The 21,657-nt window shown below is 55.8% G+C and overlaps 1 protein-coding gene across 1 annotated transcript in view; it reads left to right on the top strand.

Annotated features, from left to right (window-relative positions):
- Nucleotides 1–21,657, top strand: part of MYO18B (myosin XVIIIB) — an 86,298-nt gene that overhangs the window by 38,072 nt on the left and 26,569 nt on the right. The window contains 15 exon segments of the mRNA XM_066609985.1: nt 1,379–1,583; nt 1,851–1,960; nt 4,441–4,506; nt 4,612–4,740; nt 5,154–5,297; nt 5,868–5,957; nt 8,848–8,967; nt 9,725–9,833; nt 12,495–12,619; nt 13,723–13,877; nt 14,816–14,939; nt 15,058–15,258; nt 15,809–15,919; nt 17,147–17,251; nt 18,509–18,664. Of these exon segments, the coding sequence (XP_066466082.1) occupies nt 1,379–1,583; nt 1,851–1,960; nt 4,441–4,506; nt 4,612–4,740; nt 5,154–5,297; nt 5,868–5,957; nt 8,848–8,967; nt 9,725–9,833; nt 12,495–12,619; nt 13,723–13,877; nt 14,816–14,939; nt 15,058–15,258; nt 15,809–15,919; nt 17,147–17,251; nt 18,509–18,664 (1,950 nt within the window).

Here is a 21,657-nt window from a genome sequence, read left to right as displayed (position 1 = left end):
ACCCCAGCGGGGAAAGTGAATGCAGCTAAGCCTGCAAAAACCTTTTTCTTCTGGTGCCGCTAATGGATTTTGTGCAAAAAACAAAACAAAAAGCAGCACGTCGTGCAGGTGATTGGCAGGCCAGCAAACAGTTGTTTTCTATGGGAGCAGAAGCTCTGGAAGCCTCGCTGCTTGCCTGCGCGTTGCATCCTGTTCTGCGGGCGGATCGTGTTCCTAAGAGGTGTGCCAGAAGCCCTTGTGCCACACGAGTCCCAGAGAAGCAGAGCAGCTGCTGCGAGCGGTCTGAGGGCAGGGCACCTGTGTGTGAAGGGCACCAGGGAACAGAGGGTGGCCTGGTTTCTAGAGTCACTTTCCAGGAGCGATGTGGTGGGCCACAGTGCAGGTTGTACGGTCTGCCTTGCAGCTGCTGCCAGGCTGGCTGTGTGGCTGAGGGGCCGTGGGCATTGATGTTCCTGCAGCGGCCAAGCCATTCGCCTGCAGGGCTGACGTCTCGGTTCTGTGCAGTGCAAGGTGGGGTGGGGGAGAGAGAGAGAGGAGGTTGTGGTCTGGAATGGGGGAGGAGAGGGCTGCCCCACTGGCCTTCTGGAGAGCCCCTGCCTGCCTGCCTGCTGTGGGGGCGGCTCTGTCCTTCAGTTCCTGCTGTGCTTGTGCATTTGGAAATGAAGCTCACGTCATGAGCATGGAGCACCGCAAACTCCTGCACTGACCCCCTCCCTGCAGTGCTGCCCCCAGAATTTTTCAGGACCTGCGAAGGAGGGGAGTGTGGGGCAGGATTATCCCTTGATGAAGAGAATGGGAGTTGATGAATCCCCCGAGTTTTAGTCAACTGATTACATTTGCATATAGCTAAAATGCAGCACAAAGCAGTGTCCTTCCTGGCTTCCTAGATGTGGCAGCAAGCGCTGTGTTTTTCAGGAGGTTCTCCCCCCCCCCCCACTCCTCTACATTGGAGAAAACACCCCCTCTCTCACAGTAGGGCTTTGCAGCCTGTAGGCCTGAGAAGTGTTCTGGGCATGAGGGGGGGAGGGTGAAAAACCCCCAGTTAATGGGGCTAATTAAAGGCATTTCAGTCCTTCCATTTGACTGTTGACGTGTCGCAGTCTCATTCCACCCCACGTTCAGCCCCAGAAAGAGGATCAAAGAGGGCGCCCTCTTTGCCTTTATCCTGAATGAACCCTGCTACTCCCGCAGCAAGTTCACCAAAGCTGGTTTTGGGGGAGAAGTCACCCCCTCCCCTTCCTTGCTGGACACCTCTGAGCTTGGCCAGGGGTGAGTGGAGAAGCTGATGGCCCCAAACTGAGTGTTTGTCTGTGTCTGTCCATTTGCTAGCAGCAGAAGGAATCCAACGCTCTTGTCTTTCCTTGCTCTGCTGTTGCAGGACGCTCTGTCCAACCTCGTGAAGCGCTCCCAGATCCACTTCGTCCACTGCCTCGTCCCGAGGATGGAAGCAGATGGAGCGGGAGAGAAGGTTCTGCCTGCCCCTTTAACACCAGAAGGGGCAGTACTGCCATGGGACGTCCCAGCCCTGCGGGCCCAGCTTTCTGGGGGTCAGATATTGGATGCTCTGCGGCTTTACAGGATAGGTAGGCGAGGCTGCGCTGCCGTCACGCTTAGGGGCGGGGGGATTTGCACGCTTTGTGGGTCATGGAAGCATCCAGCAGTCTGGGAAACTGAAGAAAGCGAGGGTTGGTGTGAAAGTCGTGGACCTGGGGGGTGGACAGGAGCTGGTGGAGCTGGTAACCAAGGTGGATAGCTTTAAGGAAGGATCAGGCCATTCACACAGGAGTCACCCCATGGCTTTGAGCCCTACTGGTTGGACTGCACTTACACCCTCCTCTTGCACCACACAGGGTTTGCAGACCGCATGGTGCTAAGCCAGTTCCGACGCCGCTTCCAGATCCTGGCTCAACCGGTGATGAAAAAATACACTTCGGCCTATGAGATGACGGATGAAAGAAAGGTGGGTGAGGAGGAGGGGTGCTTGGTGACCCCCTTGCTAAGGGCTTCATCAGGGAGGGATGGGTGGGTGTGTTTGGGACAGAACTGAGGAATGACTCGTAAAAATGAACAATGGCATAACATCCATCCATCCACCCAGGTTTTTGTTCCACCCACTGCTCGTGGTTCCAGGCAGATCGTGTACTGGGAAGGAAGACAGGAGCCTGTGAGACGTAGTGGGTGGAGCACTGGACTTGGAGCAGAAAGGTTTGGGTGTCCTTGGACAAGTTGCTCTTCTCTCAACCAAGCTTACCTCACAGGGTTGTTGTGGTGTGAAATAGGGTAACACCTGAATTCCGTGGAGGAAAGGCAAGAGAGATGCGTATCTATCGTGTGCTTAGACGTGCAGATGTTGGCAAGCCAAGCCACGTTGCTTCATTGCTGCCACAGAATCCCAGCCCCAATCGGGAAGGTCTTGCCAGGCTTTTCGAGATATAGCAATGCTTTGGAGGGGTGCACAAGCACCCTGGGGTTGAAGTCGGAGAGGGCTTGAGCCTCTGTGCGTGTTCCAAGCGAATGCGCACCAAGGCTGGAGCCTCCCGAGATCCGCAAGATGTGCTGTCCGCAGGGCGCCGGAGTCTCTGGCTCTCCAGTTCATCTCCCAGCCTTCCTCTGCCCCTTTCTTCAACACCTTTTGCCATGGTCCGTTATGTGTGTGGACTAATCGTACTGTGCGCAGTAAAGCTGATGACTATTCAGTGGCTGGCCAGGCAGTCCACAGTTGAATTATGCGTGGCCCTGCTGGCAGTTCTCTGCAGGCCTCAGGGCTTGATGAGAAAAGGTTGGCCGTCTCAAAAGGTCGGTTTTGCTGCTCTGGTCAGCAGGGACAGGAGTGGGAGAGCACATCCCGGCCTTCTTCTTTTCCTACGTGATGCACAGCGTCTGGGATCTTGGCACAGTGAGCAGTGATAGTTGCCGGTACCAGCGTGGAAGCCCAGCATTCAAATCTTAGCAGCAGCAGGAGAAAGCAGGCAGGGGAAGAATGCGCAGCTAGTTCAGTGGTGCATCCCTGGGCAGCACAGGGAATGGAGACGTGAGGGTCGAGCACCTACGGTGTGGGGGCAGAGGCAAGAGAGGGCCTGCTCCGGGCGTGCAGGGAGGCATCCTGGCTGTCACTGCTCTCCCTGCGGAGTCCCTGCAACAAGCTCTCATGCGGCTCCAGACAGCGCAGACCCCGCGTAGCTTCAAAGGAGACGTCACAAATGAAGCTCTGCCCTGTCAGGGATGAACAAGGCGTCCTTCTGTGGGAACAAGGACGCTTCTAGCTGTTCCTCCCCCTTGCTGAGATTTGTGTTGATCTGTCGAGTTCTTCCCTGCACCGACGTGTTTCAGCCCTGGTTATGGCACATTTGTGGCTGTTGCTGCCTTCGGTGATCTGGGGAGAGCCAGGAGCGCCCCTGCAGCACCTCCTTGTTCAGAGGAAGGGTCCGTCATGTTGTGTCTGGGCCTCTTGCATTCACGCCACTGCTCTCCTGCTCCCAGCTGCCTGGCTTTGGGGGAAGGTGTGGGCTTCATGCCACCCTGAGTTTCCAAAGCCCTTCTCTGGGCCCTGGCTTCATCTGCAACTAGTTCCTGGCAGTTGGGAGAAGTTGCAATTCGTCTGCCGCAGGCTTCGGCATCTCCTTTCAAAGGATGGACAACTATTCTTTCTTGACTGTTCTGCTTTGAAATTAAAAGTCAGTGAAAATGTTGCTTTTGTGGAGCTCCTGGTGGTATCTGTGTGTCCAGGGAGAAGGAAAGTGCCCCTTTCGAGCTGCTAAACTAATTTCGGCAGGGAGGTTCTTCGAGGCAACCGGACCCACTTGTGGGGTCATCGCCACATCTCCCTGGGTGACTTTTGTCTCAAGGCCTCATTTGATAGGGCGGAGCTAAACGTGTGGCCTCTGCTTGGAAGTGAGGTGGGGCCTTCTTTGACTGGAGCCATACACGAACTTGTTGCAATGACCCCTGCAGGGAGATAAATGCACTTTGCATGTGCTCAGAGATGCTTTTTTCTTTGGCGCTGTCTCAGGCTGCCTGAATACTAGTGTGACCTGACTGGAAAATGGGTTAGAGGCCAGGATTGGTAGCTGTTGAAACACTTGACGGACAGTTGGAGGTGGGGGGCAGGTTTGATGGGCAGGCCTGGGTGCAGCTAAACAACACCCCCCCCAGCTTTTCCTTCTGTTTCCCTGGCAACTGGCCAAGAGACCAGGATGTGTCTCCATGCCTTGCTGCTCTCTGAGGCCTGCCATTAGTGGGCCGCGCTCTGAGGGTCTGTCTGTCTTGATGTAGAACGATGTGTGGTTTAAAGGCGGAGTCCCAGCACTGCCTAGACTCTGGCTCAAGTTGCCTCTCCTGACTCAAAAGCAGCCCCCAGTCATTCTTGGGATCTACCGAGAGCTCTGAGAAGGTCCGGGCCTTTGTGGTGAGAGTTAACGCCTGGGTGTTTTTTGCCTGCAGGCCCTGGAGGAGCTCTTCCTGGCCCTCGACCTGGAGAAGAAAAGCATCGTTGTGGGCCGCAGCCAGGTACAGAAGGCCCCCGTCCTTACGGTGGCGGCTCCGCTTGGGCTGGCCCTCTTTGGGTCCTCTGCCCCCTTGCCTGGATCTGAGTGGCTGTCTCTGTCCGGGCAGGTCTTCCTGAGAGCCGGGGTCCTCTCCAGGCTGGAGAAGCAGCGAGAGAAGCTGGTGTCCCAGAACCTGACGCTTCTCCAAGCGGCCTGCAAGGGATTCCTCTCCCGACAGAAGTACAAGAAATTGAAGGTGCTCCCTCACCAGCCTCCAGATAGGCTGGCCCCTGAGAAGGCAGAGAGGGTGGTGGCCTTCCTCTCCCGATGGTGGGCTTCTCAGAGGTGCTGTGGGAAGCAGGAGGCAGGGCGAGATGGGCACAGCTCGTCCAGACCCAGCAGCCAGGCTCTTCCTGTGCGTTTATGGTGCTGTAAAGGCTTGGCTGGACAAGGCCTGGGGATACTGCGTCCCCTCTTCCAGACCAAGAGTGCCAGCTCTTGTTCCTCTTCAGGTCGAACGCCAGCTCTGCCTGGGAGTGGTCCAACCTGCCACCCAGTCCCTGGGGCCGAGGATGTCACAGGACCAAACTCCCAGTTTCCACACCTGCCTGGCATGTGTGCCCCTCCCCAGCCCCCCTGCATTGCCGCTGACTCTCGCCCTCCTTACAGGTCCAGCGCTTGGCTGCCCGCTGCATCCAGAGGAACCTGGCCGTCTTCCAAGCTGTGAAGGGCTGGCCCTGGTGGCGGCTGCTGGCCCGCCTCCGCCCGCTACTGAGCGCCAGCCTGGCAGAAGGCCAGCTCCGAGCCAAGGAGGTATGTTGGCATCAGGGAAGGGGTGAGGAGTGGGCTGGGAGCAGAACTCTGTAGCTGCACAGAGGGGGGGGAAGGTGGTGTGGCCTGAATCCAGTCTGAGAGCCGAATTCACAGGCCTGGGAGGGCTCCAAAGCTGGCAGGTCTGATGCTTCATTTGTCTTGAGCTCTGTATTGGGTTATGTATTTTTAAAAAAGCACACACAGCCCTCTCTGAGGAGGATCTTTTGGGCACTGCAGGAGTGTTTATGGGGGCCTCAAGGGTGTCTCCTCCCTCCTAGAAATCACGCAGTCTGCAGTGTTGGTGCCGGCTTGCCGAGGCTCAACCCCTGAGCCACGACCTCTGTTACTTGTTTCTTATTGCCATTCAGCACCCATGGTGCTTTGCGACATCAAAAGAGACAAGCCTTCGCATGCAAGGAGCTTACAAAGTAAGCTTTGACAGGAGAGAGAGAGAGAAGCACATTGTGAAGCCAGAATGAATTTGAGCTGAACATCAGAAGAACGCAACTGGAGTGCTGATGAAGCCTCAACACTGTTTCCCGCCCCCCCCCCTTTTCCCCCATTTGTCAGGAGGAACTTGCAACCCTCAGGAAGAAGTTGGAAAACTCAGAGCTTTCTCGCCAGGAGCTTCGGCAAAGCTCAGAAGTGCTGGAAACCAAGGTAGCCGCTGGAAACCGTGACGCTGTGGGGCACAAGGGCTCTCAAAGGTGTGGCTTCCCCAAACAGGGTGTGTGCAAGGAGGGCTGGTTGTCCTGAGGCTTTTGTGAGCTGGGGGGGAGCACAGGAGGCTTCAGGGTTGTTTCGTCTCTGTAAGCTGGTGTGTGAGAGACAGGCGCACACAAAATTGGTGAGGGATGAACAGACAACCCCGGAGAAACCAGAGATTGGGAAAGGCGGGCTCTTCTAGCCGTGATACGTACGTTCTCGAGGCCCATGCATAAGCATTTGGGGAGAAACATGGGCACATGGGAAAGTCCGACTTAGCCTTTGGTCAACTCATGACTTGTGCAAAGGATCGAAATGTGTGAGATACTCTGAAACTCCCATGCAAACAGCCAACACCTATCGGACCCAGGCTGACCTGTATGTAGCTGTCCATCCTCTGCCCCGAGCTCAGTGTGTTCTGGGACTTTTTGTACCATGCCTCTCATTCAGCAAGTGATAGCAAGGACCACTGAACGTGGGAGGGGGGAGAGGAGCCCCCGTGTGTTCTCCCTTTAAGGGTTTTGACTGACACACAGAGGGAGGACCCAGAATGCTGGAGGCCTGCCTGAATCCGCCCCGGGTATCCGCCGGCAGCATCTCTGCAACCCAAACTCCTGAGCTCAGAATCGCAGCCTGGCGGAATTCCCTCCTGTGCTGACAACGTGGGCCTTGTGGAATCTTCTGTAAAAAAATGGCAGGGCAGGTGTGATCTCTCCGTCTGATGGGGGCAATCGTGAGGAGAGGAAGTGGCAGCCAGGCAGAACATGCTCCCTCCTGTCGTGTTCTCGCATGGGCCGGCACGCCAACCCTTGGTGTGTCCCAGCCGGAGAGGAGTTGAATGGAGCTGGAGCTGACGGTGGGGAGAGGTCTTGGGGTGACTCAGTGCTGCCTCTTTTATTAAGCAGTAGGTCCAGCCTTTAATGGGTTGTCTGCCCTACTCTGGCCCACCTCCGGCTTTTTCTTCCAGCCTTGGTTCTCTTGTGGGGCCATCCAAGCCTTTCCAGTAGGCTTGTGATGACTTTGCCTCCTTCCCCCCCCCCAAACAGAGGGCTGCTGGGACTGCTGGCATGTCCTGTCTCTGCTCCCTTTAGTGGCTTTGGACTCTTCTCTGTCGTCTGGCTGTCTTCAGTTGTCATCATTTGCTGCTTCTCTCGGCCCCTGGGCTTGGCAGGCCAGGGCTGACAGCTGGCTCCTCCCTGGTCCTGAAACGGGCACAGAGGCTCCCCCTCCCAACCGATAGTGGGGGAAATAGAGGACCAAGCCTTGTGTGGGCACAGCTGCAGCCCACTCCACGCTGGACCCAGCCCCGCTGCAGGTCCTGGCCTGGGTTCCAGCTGCAGCCCGGAGGGCACTAATTACTCTTGCCAGTCTGCGCTCTCAAGCCGGACCAAGAAAAGGGAATTGAGTTCCAGCACATTTCCTGCTCGTTTCCCACCTCGCTCTGGGGCTGTTCCCCCAGGCCTTGCTGTTTGCTTGAGGAATGGAGGCGTCGGTGATCATTAGCCAGGCTTTTTCCTCCTCGGTTCTGGAAACGCAGAGGCTTTGAGAAAGGAGAAAATGCCTCATTCTGATTGGGAATGCTCCCCGCACCCCCCTGCAGGGAGAAGGACAATTCTCTGCGACGACAAAACTCTCCCTCCCCCTCCCCAGTCAGTGCAGGGAAGGCTATTGGGGGCAGCGTTTCAGGCCTGTGGCCCCCCCCCCGGGCCTTTCTGGCAGGGGAAAGAGAGCACATTAGATGGGCTTACCTGCCTCCTGCTCTGTCGGTGTCCTGCAGCTGAACAGCTTGTTCTGCTTCCATCCCACCTGCCGGGATTCATTTCACTGCCCGCCTAAGGAAGAAAAACAATTTTCGAGCCGGTGTGTTGCCTCCTCTTGTTCCCGTTTCCAGAACATTCTGTGGGAGTTAAATAACCTGTTTTGGAGTCGGCGTCATTGTAGCTGCCCAGAAGGGGCCCTGCCTGCTCTTTCCTTTTACCAGGCTGACCCCCCCTCCTTCTTGGGTGATCTGGGCTCCGCTCCACTCAGAGGCTGCCCGGCACAGAGCTTTGCCCACATCCTGCAACCTGCCTGTGCTGCCACAGCCAAAGAGAGCTTGGCAGGTGAAAACTCTCCCTGTGGCAGGAGGGGGGTCTCTTTCAGCGCCCTGAAGTGCTCGGGGGACACTCACATGGTCCTGTCAGTGAACTGTGGGCAGAAGCAAGGTATGCAAGATGACTGCTGTCAGCCCCGGGCCAAGGAATGGATTCTGGGCAGTCAAGCGTAGGACCAGAACATGAGGCAGTGACTCAAATGCTGCCCCTTCCCCTGTAGCAGGCCAGCTGCTGCCTCTTCCTAGATAAGAACAGCCCCACTGGATCAGGCCATAGGCCCATCTAGTCCAGCTTCCTGTATCCCACAGCGGCCCACCAAATGCCCCAGGGAGCACACCTGATAACAAGAGACCTGTAAGGCCTCCTGGGAATTGTACTTAAGAACATAAGAACAGCCCCACTGGATCAGGCCATGGGCCCATCTAGTCCAGCTTCCTGTATCTCACAGCGGCCCACCAAATGCCTCAGGGAGCACACCAGATAACAAGAGACCTCATCCTGGTGCCCTCCCTTGCATCTGGCCTTCTGACATAGCCCATTTCTAAAATCAGGAGGTTGCGCATACACATCATGGCTTGTACCCATTAATAGATTTTTCCTCCAGAAACTTGTCTGGATTTAGAAAGGGATCTAAATCTATCTGCATTTAGAAAGGAAGAGGTGATGTGGAGGAGGGAGAGTGGTGGGGATGCCTTAGTCCCACCCTTCCTTGTGGGGCCTGAGGCTGTCTCCTCCCGCACTTTTCTCTTCAGATCATCGATCTCACAACGGAGCTGTCGGACGAGCGCCTGAAAGGGGACGTGGCCTGTCAGGTCCTGGAAGGCGAGCGTGCCGAGAGGCTGCGAGGCACAAGAGAGCTCAAGGAGCTGCAGGTATGCACCAAGAGGTCTCACCTGGGGCTTGGGACTGGAGTGCCTGGGGAGTCCTCCTCAGTGCCAGGAGACCCAAGGAGAAGCAGCCACTCCCCTCCTGCAGCCACAGCAGCTCCAAATCCATTTCTGAGCGACTCATGCGCGTTCCAAGCTCCCGCCTCACGCTTGCAGCGCACACCGTCCTCGCTGTGGCTCGGCTGCCCCATCTCGCGAATCCAGGCAGGCGCCTTCATTTATTCTGCAATCTCTTCTTCCCCACTTGACTGCTTTAGACCCCTCGGGGCGCCCTACAGCGCACCAGACATAAAGCAACAAAGCCAGTGCAAATTCATTATTTAAAACAACAGTGACGTTAAGTGTAAAAAATAGCCCCCGAGCACAGCGCCAAAACCCCTTCCGTTTCCATTTCCAGTTTTTCAGCAGCTGACGGCTCAATGAGAAGTGGCTGCGCACAGTGGATACATGCTGGCTGGGGGCTTTCCAGACGACCTCTGGGGGGCACACAGTCACAGGCACCCCCTCGCTGAATTTGGAAAGGAGAGAAACGGAGTGGAGTGTGGCAGAGAGGTGGGGGAGAGCATGTCTGACGCTCTAGCCCACAACTCTCTTATCCACATTTCCTCTTTCCAGACTGAGAAAGGGAGTGGTGGAAATGGCTAGCAGACAGAGCCCCCTCCCCCCAGTTCGCCACTTGAAGTGTCTGTCTCCATTGGAGGGGACGAGCCTACCCAGTCACTGAGTAGTTCCTCTCTTTCAGAGCAAGCACAGTGAGCTACAGAAAAAACTGGAGTCTGCAGAAAAGCAGTTGGAGGAATCGCAACAGCAGCTTCAGTTACATGAGCTTGGAGCAAGGAGCTCTGGGAAAGGTACAGGGAGATTCCCTCCTGGGTGGTGGCTCGGACCCTGGTCAGTAATTGGCGAGGAGAGAATCTACCCCGCTGCACCTTTAGAAACCCTTTCGGAGTGTTGTGCATAAGAACAGCCCCACTGGATCAGGCCATAGGCCCATCTAGTCCAGCTTCCCGTATCTCACAGCAGCCCACCAGATGCCCCAGGGAGCACACCAGATAACAAGAGACCTCATCCTGGTGCCCTCCCTTGCATCTGGCCTTCTGACATAGCCCATTTCTAAAATCAGGAGGTCACACATACACATCATGGCTTGTACCCCGTAATGGATTTTTCCTCCAGAAACTTGTCCAATCCCCTTTTAAAGGCGTCCAGGCCAGTCGCCATCACCACATCCTGTGGCAAAGAGTTCCACAGACCAACCACACGCTGAGTAAAGAAATATTTTCTTTTGTCTGTTCTAACTCTCCCAACACTCAATTTCAGTGGATGTCCCCTGGTTCTGGTGTGATGTAAAGAGCATCTCCCTATCCACTGTCCATCCCCTGCATAATTTGGTATGTCTCAATCATGTCCCCCCTCAGGCGTCTCTTTTCTAGGCTGAAGAGGCCCAAGCGCCATAGCCTTTCCTCATAAGGAAGGTGCCCCAGCCCATAATCATCTTAGTCGCTCTCTTGCACCTTTTCCATTTCCACTATGTCTTTTTTGTTGTTGTTTTGTGCCCCGCTCCACTCCTCTTCAACTTCATCGTGGCTCAGGGGATTTCTGGAATTAAATCCAGGCTTGGACCATGTGACGTTTGCACCTTGTGTGCGCGGAGCCAGAAGTAACCTGGTTGCCGCTAGACGTGCGCTTGCATTGAGATTCTTTTTGTGTGCTGTGTTTTACAGATGTGTGTTTTCCTGAGTGTCGGTGACACACTGCACAGCACAGTCTTGAGGTGGTCGTACAGGATCACATCAAGGCTGTGTGTGTGTGGGGGGGGGGTATTTCAGCAGTGCACACGGTTAGGCTAAACGAAACAAAGGAACTGAAAAAAGCAGGCTCCGTGCATGCGCAGAGCCAGTGCAAGTGAGGCCGTAAATGCTGGCGCACAGGTGCATTTCTGGTACTCCTGTTCCACTTTGGAAGCAAGCGCAGGTACTTGGCACTGCAGGACCCTGGGAGGATCCTGGTCTTGGCCCGTGTTGATCTGTGCCGCCTCTGTACTCCAGGCCTCGCCTCTGCTCTGGCACTCCGGGTCTCGTGTTTTTGTTTGGAAATGGTGTTTTGATCCACAGCGGTGGCTTCCTCACCAGGCTCCTGGAATGCCGCTGGGCCCTGCCCTCCCCTCCCTCCCCTGCCACTCCGGATTGCCCTGCCTGACAGTTCTGGGGAGCGACGCCTGTCTTCCCTTGTCACTCTGACCGGGGAGAAGCTCCGGGATGGACTCGGAGTGTGTCAGTTTGTGTAAAGCCTCACCGAGTCCCTCGGCCACCCTGGAGAATTTATGCTCCAGATATGTCAAGAGGACTTTGGAGTTACGGGTTTTGCAGGCAGCGCTGTGAATTGGGGTGTGTGTGTGTGTGTGTGTGTGCAACAGCGAAGGTTATTGCAAAGGGCGAGGAGTCTTGTCTCCCCTCCTCCTCAGACACCAGACAGGCAGCGTGGAAGAGCATGAAGATGTGCCGAGGTGCCTCATTGCATTGTGGCCGGGGAGCAAGCACGGGTGAACCCTCCTCCGAGGCCTTCTCCACGACGGCTGTGTCTGCAGTCAGACTCTTGCGCTGCTCTCAGTTCTGCAGTCAGGGAAGGCGCAGTCAAAACGATGGCTTGACAAGGAGCTTAATACGATGCTACGTTAATGTAGCATTAATATAAGCACACATTGAAAGTGCAGGGCTCTATCAATAGAGCGCTGCTCTCCTAGGGGTGCTCAGTGCCAAGGACAAGAGCCTTGCTCAGAAGTGCCCTTCGGCAAAAGCTGCCCTGCAGTGCTAACGAGAAGCTTCCTCCTGATAGTATCTACTACAGTGTTGCTGCCTGTTCAGTGTGGCTGCTGCAGGACCAGTGAAGAGCCTCTTACACAGGGCTGTGAAATGGAGGGTCGGAAAAACTTTTTAAAAAAAAAATTATGGTGGTTTTATATGAATTTGGGGTGGTGGTTCCAAAAATGGCATCAGCTTTGCCCTGTCACATCTTGAGACCTTCCCCCTAAGAGGAATTAAGTTGTGAAAATGCCTGTCCCTGATGATGCGGTGTCCTTTGACTGGATGGTCTTTTGGAGACCTGCCTCCAGAGGTCCACAGTGCCAGATCTCACTGTAGCTTCTTCCAGGCCAGAATGCAGCTCCTGAGAAAACTTTTCGGCTTCCCAGTGTGTCACAGAGTCCACTAAAAATGTTGCCACTTCTCCAGCTCCTCTGCCTGTTTGTGGGCATCCGGCCAGCCCTGAACATTTGTATGGAATTGATTTGGGGGAGGACCAGCTCAGCTCTTACCGTGCAAGGAGGGTGTTGTGCCCACACGCTAAAGTCAAGAAATGGGAAGCAGATGTCTGGGTTTGTTCCCAGGAGAACCTACTGAGACACTTCCAAGGGAAGTCAGACAACTTCTTTGAAGACGGGCAAAAGTTTCTCAGAGTGAGTTTCTCACTCACGTGACCCCCCCAACACGAGTGCGCCTCCACCTGTGTTGCAGGGGATGAGTGGCAGATGCGCCTGGACTGTGCGCAGACCGAGATTGGCTTTCTCCGGAAGAGGATCGCGCAGCTGGAGGAGAGGCTGGAGCTGGAGCAGAAGTCCAAGCAGGAACTGAATGACAAGGTGGGCCGTGGGGCGTGAATGTGCAGGAGGCGGGGCCTGGAGTGGGGCTGGGTGGGTGGGTTTGCTTTCCTTCTGATCAGCAGGACGTGACACCCCTGGGTGACTGGAGTGTCACTTAGGTTATTCCTAAAAACCGCTGGGGCGGAGGGTGCTGTATTTTAACCTCTTTTGTCCTTCTAGCTCCATGATGACTGGCAGGGGCTCTCCAGGGTTTGGGGCAGGAATTTCTCCCAGCTTAACCTGGGGGAGTTGCCAAGAAGCGAACCCAGGATGTCCTGCATGCAGTGCAGGCCTGGTTCTACCCTTTGAGCTGTGCTGCCCTCCCCACCTGGATGTAGGTGCTTCTAGGCCGCGAGGTTGGCTGCTGCGCCTTGGATTTTGCCGCTAGTGCTCCTCAAGGCTCAGGGTGCGTGCAGAGATCCAAGCAGAGTGGAGAGAGATGCGGAAGTGATGCTGCAGCCATAGCTTAGCGCAGTTGCAAAAGTATGGCCCGTAATCCAGTCGCCTGTTCTGGGAGAGATCTTGCCACAGCTGGGGAGCCACCACCAACAAGTCCCACTGCCAGCTGCCACTTGCTCACCTCAGGACGGTGGGGCACTTGGAGAAGGCACACCCCAGAACAGTAACTCATGCAGAGGGGCAAGGGTGTGCTCCTCCAGACACCAGTTACTTCTCCCTTTCCCACCTTCAGGGAGCAGGTCCTTTGTGTGAGCGTTCTTTCCTTTGAGTTGTATCTCTCAGAGCTTGGAGGTGCTCTGTGTGGCGCCTGACCTCGGGTAGCTCTGTTTCTTCTCAGCACCAGTCCCCCGCGGAGAGCGGCCGATAACTGCGCGTGGAGAGCGGACAGAAATAACCACCTAGATTCACACTACATTAAAATGCAACGAAGCCCTGGCCGTCCCTGAGAGCCGAGCGAAGGCAAACAGGCCGTTTACATTCAGGGACTTGCCTGGAATTACAGGCTTCATTAATCCCACGTCCTGCTTGTTTTAAAGTGACTCTGGGACAGTGACTACTGTCCGGTCTCTGTCGGGGTTGCCAGCACTGCCTGGCCAGGGCTCCCCTCTTGCTCTTGCCTCTCACCTGCCCCCCCTTTCCTGCAGCTCCAGGAGGCCCAGAAAGCATACGAGGGTGCCAGGCGGACGGCGCAGCAGCTCAAGAGGAAGTGCAAGCAACTGACATGTGACCTGGAGGACACGCGGGTGCTCGCCGAGAGCCAGCAGAGCCGCAACCATGAGCTGGAGAAGAAGCAGAAGAAGTAAATAAGAAGGGGGAAGGGGAGAGGAGGGCTTGGCGAAGGGCAGTTCCCTGGGGTCCCTGGAAGAGGCTTTCTGCGCCGACTCTGCAGGCCTTGAGATGTGGGTGTTCGGCTTTCCAGGTTTCTCATGGGTAGAAAAGGCTCTGAAGCGGCTGGGTGCATTTTCTGGTCCTGGTTCTGCACAAAATGAATATCTTGTGTGCCTCCCTGCACGGACCCAAATGTACGCCCCCCCCCCGGCTTCAGCCACCTCTTTTTAGGCAGGGCCAGCTCAAAACTTCCCTGCACCTGCGGCAGCCGTCAAACGCACCCCTTCTCCTGCTCACCTGCTGGTGTCGCCAGCCTTTACGCCTCCCACTCTCTGGGAAGGAAGAGGAGCCGTGGAGGGGGAGCAGAGACCGGTCCTGTTCCAATCCCAGGAGTGGGTGGATGAAGGTGCCCCCCCCTGTCTGCTACCTCCATCCTCCTCATGGGCAAGCTGGTCCTGGTTGTAGGTCTACCTGTTCTCACGCGTCTTGGTAAAGACACGGAGAATATTAGCGCACCCTTCTGAGTTGGTGGCAACTGTGTTGCTTTCCAGGCAATCCAGCCCTGAATTATGAATGGGGAGCTCGTGAATGGCTAATCCAATGCAGCGCATTCAAGCGTCCCTGATTATTGGAGGGCGCTGAATCTCTGCAAAAGTTTGTGGAGGCTGCATATTCCTTGCATCTGTGAAGCCCCCCCCCCCCCATTTTGTTTCAATGTGTGAAGCTGCTGCCTGAGGATGCCAGTCCCTCCCTCGAGCACAGCCTGGCCTCAGGGGCCCTGTCCAGGCCAAAGTGCAGGAGCTGGCCATGGCTCCATCCGGGCCTTCGCAGCTCCTGGTCTCCAGCTTTGTGCCCAGGAGAGCCCCTGACTGGGTGATGGGTGGACAATGGCCGTTTTGCACCCAACAGGTTTGACATGCAGTTGGCCCAAGCGCTGGGGGAGTCGGCCTTTGAGAAGAGCCTCCGCGAGAAGGTGACGCAGGAGAACACGGGGCTTCAGTTTGAGCTGGGGAGGCTGCAGCAGAGCTTAGAGGTAAGGAGCCCAAGCGGGGCAGGAAGGACCCTTCCCGTTTCCTGCAGATTGTCTTGGAATTCCCTGGCAGGAGCCGTGCAGAGCTGAAGAACCTGCCGGCCCTTTTCTACACCCCTAGGAAAAAGAATCTGAGAACTCCCACCTCAGCCAGCGGATTGCAGTGCTGGGCACCCGAGTGCAGGAGCTCAGCTCCTCCACAGGCCTGGATGCCAACGCAGTGGCTGCCCTCCGGACAAAGCTTTGGGACCTGGAGTCCAGCACCTCCGAGCAGCAGAAGGAGCTGAGCCATCAAGCAAGCACAATTGAACAGCTGGAACAGGTGTGAGGGGCTCTTGAGGGGTGCTGGGCTTCCCTCCTCATTCTTGGCGCATGCCAAGAGCACTGGGTGAAATTGTGGTCTGTGCAGTGGTAGTCTATGCCGTGGGTGAAGCGCTGAGGCGTGGAGTGAGAGCTGGGTTGTGCCTCTACTGTGAACTGAGTGGACTTGCATCGTCTCTCAGACTCCCATCTGTGGAATGGGCAAATATCATAAATATAACAAATAAATAATCACACTGACTCAACGTCAGGGCAGGGGCATCAAACTCATTTCATAAAGTGGGCTGAATAACATTCATGGCATCTGCTGAGGGCCAGAAGTGACCCAGAAAGAGAGCTGCTGAAGTGAGACAGCCTAATTATCGGGGGAGGGGGGGCTAGATAAAGAGCTTCCAGGGGGCCACACTAGGCTTGTGGGCCTTGCGTTGAACAGTTCTGGTGTAGGGTTATTGCCAGAGTAGCAGCAAGGTGATGCATGTGGGATTCTGGGATGGCGTGGAAGTGTTCTGTGTGGCTTGGCGCTAGCGTTGCCTGTTCTGCCTCTCCCTTAGCTCCACCTGAGACTGGAGCTGGAAATTGAGAGGACGAAGCAGCTGCACCAGAAGGAGCTGGAGGACAAGGAAGAGGAGCTGGAGGACGTCCGGCAGTCGTGCCAGAAAAGGGTAGGGGTTTGTGGTGGCTGCTGGGTGTGCGTGTAGCCCTGAACTGGCCATTCCCCCAGCGCTGGGAGTTCTGCCCTGTTTGTTTCAGAGGTGCGTCCTGTTGGCTTTTGGAACTTCTTGCTGCAAGATGGGTTGATGGGCTTCCAAGGGGACCAGGCGGATTCACAGAGGTCAAAACCCTCCGGACTCACTGGCTGCCAGTCCCAGTGGCTGTGTGCTGCCTCTAGATTCAGGGAGATTGTGCCTCTGTTTGCCAGTGGCAGGTCGGAGTGGAGAGTGCCTGCCGCACTGGCTCTGGCTTTCCTGGAAGCAGGGCCACTGCTGCCCCATCTGTTGTGAGGAAGCAGTGAGCGGGCTGCAGCACAAAGACCCCACAGGAGGGATCTGGACAGCAGCCTGTGTCTGTGTGGGCAAGGAATGGGCAGAGCTCCTTCAGCAGAGGCCCACAGTGGCTGCCGTTTGCTGCTCGCGGGACCCTGGATGACGTTGCGCTCTGGGGTGCACTGAGAGAACTGCAACAGCCTCCAACAAGAGTCGCCATATTTTTGTGGCAGCCACCATTTTGTTCCCCTGCAGTGCAGAGTGGGTGTTAAGTGGTGGCCCCAGGAGGCTGCTGCTAAAACAAGCTCTGCTGCTGCTTTAAAACTCTGCCTGTGTTTGGAAAATAGAGAGAGAGAGAGAGAGAGAGAGAGAGAAAGTCTGCTGCTCTCTCTCGGCAGGTAAGCCCTGTTAATTGCAGTGAATATGTAAAAATGGGTGATGGAAATGGAGAAAATCGCACCCGGAATGAATGGGGCTTGAGCAAATCAAGGGCACGTTTCATACTGAAGACAAAGGGGAACACAAAATGAAGGGTTTTTGTGTTGCCTCTGAGGAGGGCAGCCAGGGCGTGGCCTGTTTCTGTGGGAGGAGCTCTGAGGGGACCACAAGTCCAAGCAGGAGGGGGTTTGCTTTCCAGTTTCTCCATCTCCTTTTAAATGGGCTCTTGCCCAGACTTCTTCCTCGCCACCCGGCACTGTCTTCAGAGTGGCTTGCAGAGCATGAAACACGATGTGTGACCCGCCCACCTCCCCTGTGCAATGTTAGGTGTCCCAGCAGTGAGAAGCCATTGGGGTGTCAGGGGTGGCTGTTGTTGGGGGCGGCTGTTGTGGCCAGCGTGCTGCTGGCCATCCCTCAGCGCTGGGCTCTGCTGCTCAGCCGCCCTCTGAGCCCGGCCTGTGTTTGCAGCTCCGTCAGCTGGAGATGCAGTGTGAGCAGGAGTGCGAAGAGAAGCAGACCATCCTCCATGAGAAGCGGGACCTGGAAGGCCTCATCGCCACGCTCTGTGAGCAGGTAAGGAGGTGGTCATCCGTCAGCCGCCTGGCCGGGTGTCACCTGCAGGCCTAGGATACCTGCCCGCTAAGCAGGTGCTCATGGCTGCCCCATCCTCTTGCAAGGAGGTGGTGTGGAGGGACTAGGTCTCCAGCAAGAACCACGAGGTCCTTTAGGACCAAGCAGCACCTCAGCTCCAGCTCTTGCCAGCAGCAGTTAAGGTGGTCCTGGACGTCAAAGTGCAGGCCTGGGGCTGAAAAGGACAGTTGATCTCCACCTGCTTAAATATTAGACACCACTTTAAAGGTGCCTCTTTGCCCAGTTAGCTTTGATTCCTTGGCAGTAGGTGGGTGCATTCCTGAGCACAGGGGCTGCCCCGTTGTCTTCTGACCTGGGTTTATGGTGGCCAAGCCCCCCGCCCCCCGAAATATGGATCTCCGGTGCTGGCTGCTGTTGCTGACCCCGACCTCTTTCAATTGTGGTTCATAGGCCGTTTCTGTTTGCAAAAGGAGGAAACAGAAAATTCCACTATCCCTTGAAAGAGAATTCAAAATGCAGTTGCCCCACAAAGCTCCTGCTTGTTAACAAGGTGCAAGGGAGCAAATGGGCGAGGTGTGAAGACAGCGGCATGGATGTGCCGGATTTATATTTGGGGCACGGAGTTAATTTATTGTGGCAGGCGCGCCGTGTCATAAAGCCAGTGGAGCATCCTGGTGACTGAAGCCAGGAGGCCGTGGCAGAAGCTTCCTTGCCTGGAACCAGTGGCTCAATTTGCATTTCAAGTAGGAGGAGGGAGAGAGCGTTCCAGGCTGCTGTGACCAAATAAACAAGTCGCAAAGGCCTTCAAATCACCTCTGAAAGGGCGAAGACAACCAGCTTTGTTTCTCTCCCCCACCCTTCATGATTCGAGGATTCAGACCAGAGTAATCAAAAGCCCTGCACTCAGCACAGAGAGGCACTAACCTCTGGCTTAGAGATGGGGTAGGGGGTAGGAGGAAAGGGTACCAGGGTCTCTAGGTCACAGTGGCTCCGTGGGGCTTCCATTAGCAGAGGCAGTGTACCTCTCTGAACAGTCCACCTCTCCATTCCTACTTTCCCAGACCTGGAGCCGCAGCTCAGAAGCCGGGCCCCTCTCTACGTGCGGGTGGATCCGGATTCAGTTCCAGGCACAGGGGGAGGCGCTGTCCTGCCTGAGACTTTGGAGAGCTGCAGGCACTTGCTGAGGTCCAGGGATGGGGAGAGGACAGGCTCCCACTTTCCTGCATGTCTCTTCTCCAGATCGGTCACCGGGACTTTGACGTGGAGAAGCGGCTTCGGCGTGACCTGAAGAGGACGCACGCGCTGTTGGCTGACATGCAGTTGTTGCTGGAGACCTCTGGTGGAGACCCTGGTCCCACAGGCAGCAAAGAGGAGCTCGAGAAGCTCCGCAGTCAGGTCAGTGGCAGTGCGTGAAGGTTCCAGCTTGTCCCACAGTGTTCTTCCTGCCCCCCCCCCCGTTATCTTCCTCGTCCCAATAGGTCCTGGGGGTTACAGGGCCCTCCCTTTCCTCTCTGGTGAGTCGCAACTCCCTCTCCATAGGCACTGGGGCTCCGTCAGAGATGCTGGCAGGAAACGGGTGCTTGACAATGCCAGGCACATCGCCTCTTGGGGCTGCGTTCATGTGGTTTAACCGAACTGTGTTCCAAGCTCTGGCCGGGTCACCTCCCTCCTTTGCAGATCCATTAATGAACTCACAGCTCCCTCTGCCCCTGTGGAGATGCTGCCTAATGAGGCCATTAATCCTTATCATTCTCAACTCGTTCTGCATCCCCAAAACTCCTGACCAGTGCGGTGCTGCCGCCTTTTCCCCCAGTATGGGGGGCAGAGGAGAGGCAGATCGGAAAAGGCACCAGGAACGGCACACTGATGAAGAAAGGGACTTGGTGGCAAGCAGGTGCTTCCAGCTACAGTGGAGTGGGTCAGAAGGATCCTTTCAATCCTGGGTGGGAGAGACCTTCCTCTTTGAGACCCCGGCAAAGGAGACCCTCCTGGGCTAGACGGACCAGGGCTCTGGCTCCATGAAAATAAGCCTCTTGGTTGGCATCTGTCCTCCAGGCACATGCAGAGGAGGAGGGAGGTCTTCAGCGTTGCCAGGCCTTCTTTCCAGAGGGGGAAGCAATGCAGGGGGGCTACTCCCCTGGCCTGGCATCTTTCGTTCCCACTCTGCTCTCTTGCATTCATCCTGGCCCCACTGCTGGTGTGCAGACTGAGGGGCATTGAGGCCAGCTCCTCCAGGAGTCTGCCTCGGGTCTCCTGACTGGTGGGCTCAGGTCCAGCTTTTGGTCTGGTGTTTGAGGTTTGGGACTTGATCTGGTTCTTCTGACCCAACTGTTGCCCTCCCCCTCCAGTGGAGTCATGACAGTACCTCCTCCCCTCTAGTCGGCTTTATCTAAGCAGAAAAAGCTTTTCCTCGCAGGGAAGATGCTCCATGCAAGAGCTTGTTTGGGGTGAGAAGGCAGACCCCCTCAGTGCTTTGGACTTCCGGTGCAGTTCCTTCCAGGAGAGAGGAAGGATCTGTCCCAGCCCTACTGCCTGCAGAGTGGCTGCAGTCCTGTCTCTGTGGTGGGAAAGGGGAGCTGTCTCTCCTGAGTCTGCGGACGGTGGCCCCGGGATGGGGCGATGCCACTCTTCCTCCCGCTCCTTCTGCCCGAGTGACTGAGCTTGCCAGTCCAACTCACAGTGTGTTTCCCAAACTCCTCTGGATTGCGGGGAAAGTGTGGTTGGGAGTGAGGGGGGCCGGGGGGAGCTCATGGCTCAGAATGAAGATCTCGAAACCTGATCGACCCACTCTGGGAAAGGAAGGCCTCAGGTTCAGAGAGGAATCCTTCTCAGGAAGCAATTAGATTTTAATGAAGGCAATTAGTTAAATAGATTGTTTTCTGTCTTTCTTTCCGTGGCCCCTGTTAATTAGTCCCTCCTTGGTGTGTTTTCTCCTCCCTTCCTCGCCGGTTGTAATTACCAGACTTTGCTTGCCACATCTGCTTAGGAAGTGGTTTTCCTAAGGCTTCTCCTTTGCTGTGTAGCAAAGGTGGAAAGAGGGCACATTGGTGGCTTTGTGTCACCACGAAGGCTTATGTTCTTATGTTATGGTCTTATGTGTCACCATCAGTCCTGAACCTCAGACATTCCTGGCAAATGTTGCAGGTGCCTGCACAAATTCCTGGGGGGGGGGGGCACAAGGGAATGGGATCTGCCTGGGAAAGGGGGAGATGTCGGCAGAGTGGAGCCTCTCTGGGCATCCTGTAGAGATTTGGGGGCAGGAAACGGGAGGATTGGCGATGACTTATGCTGGCATTTAGTTGGGAAGGTGGGGCCAAGCTGCTGTGATGTCATGGAGAGTTTGAAACATTCCAACTGCTGAGGATCAGTCCTGGCTGACAATGCAGTCACCATGAGAGGTGGAAACACAGTTTGGCAGTAGGGAAGAGGCTCTCACGCGACCGAGGAAGCGGAAGGAGATGTGCTGGGTTGGAGAGCAAGAGTCAGAAGGTTGGGCTCCGTGGGCCTCCCTGAATGGAATTTTTTGGCCTGATCCGAGAGCCGCTCATTTGTCACTGGGCTAGAAGCCAGCAAGCCAGCGCCATGTGAGGGCACGGGGATCGGATACTCGCAGTTGCCCTGAACGGACCAGGCACACTCAGTTCCCGCATGAAAGGGACGCCGTAGGGAGAGCAAGCCCCTTTTGATGACACCCACTGGCCTTCCAGAGCCACAGAACAAGTAATAACCCGCACTGCTGGCTTCCCTTGAAAGCGCGTCGTTCTGGAGACGTCAGCAATTAAAGCCGCACACATCTATAATTGGGATAATCATTCTGCGTAAATAGCATCTGTGAGCTGCAGCTGTTTCCACCTGGCTGGAGGGAAGGAGGTGGGAGTTGGAGGAGGCTGGCAGTGTCTGCTCTTGGCTCCTGCCCTGGCTGCTGCCCTTTAGGAAGGCAGGAGTGGCCAGCGGTGTCCTTGGGCCCAAGCCCACATGGAGCCACAATAGGAAAGACCACCCTCTGCCTGGGGGGGGAGTTGCAGGGGGTGGCTGTGCCTCTCCTCAGCCCTTGACCTCTCCGCTGGACTCCCCACCCACCTCCCCTGGGGCACGCAGGAACATTTGGCCTCCTATCAAGTGTGCCCGCTTTGCTTCAGAGGAACCTCTGCCAGTAATAGGTGTGCACCCTTGTCCCCCTAAGGGCTCCAGGTGAGTTCCCCGGACTTTGCACCTGTGGCTGAGAGCTAAAGGCAGGGGATAAACCCACCTCAATAACAAAAGAAGCAGACACGTTCCATTAGCAGGGGCAGGAGAAAATGGGGACAATGGAATATAAACACATAACTCTGCTTACTGTGAAAAAAAGAATAAAATAAAATAAAATGATGTAATTTTGCATCATTTTT

The sequence above is a fragment of the Tiliqua scincoides genome, chromosome 14, assembly GCF_035046505.1.
Source record: "Tiliqua scincoides isolate rTilSci1 chromosome 14, rTilSci1.hap2, whole genome shotgun sequence".
Lineage (NCBI taxonomy): Eukaryota > Metazoa > Chordata > Lepidosauria > Squamata > Scincidae > Tiliqua > Tiliqua scincoides.
The sequence above is the reverse complement of the archived record's forward strand: the minus strand, read 5'-3'. Positions and strand labels throughout refer to the sequence as shown.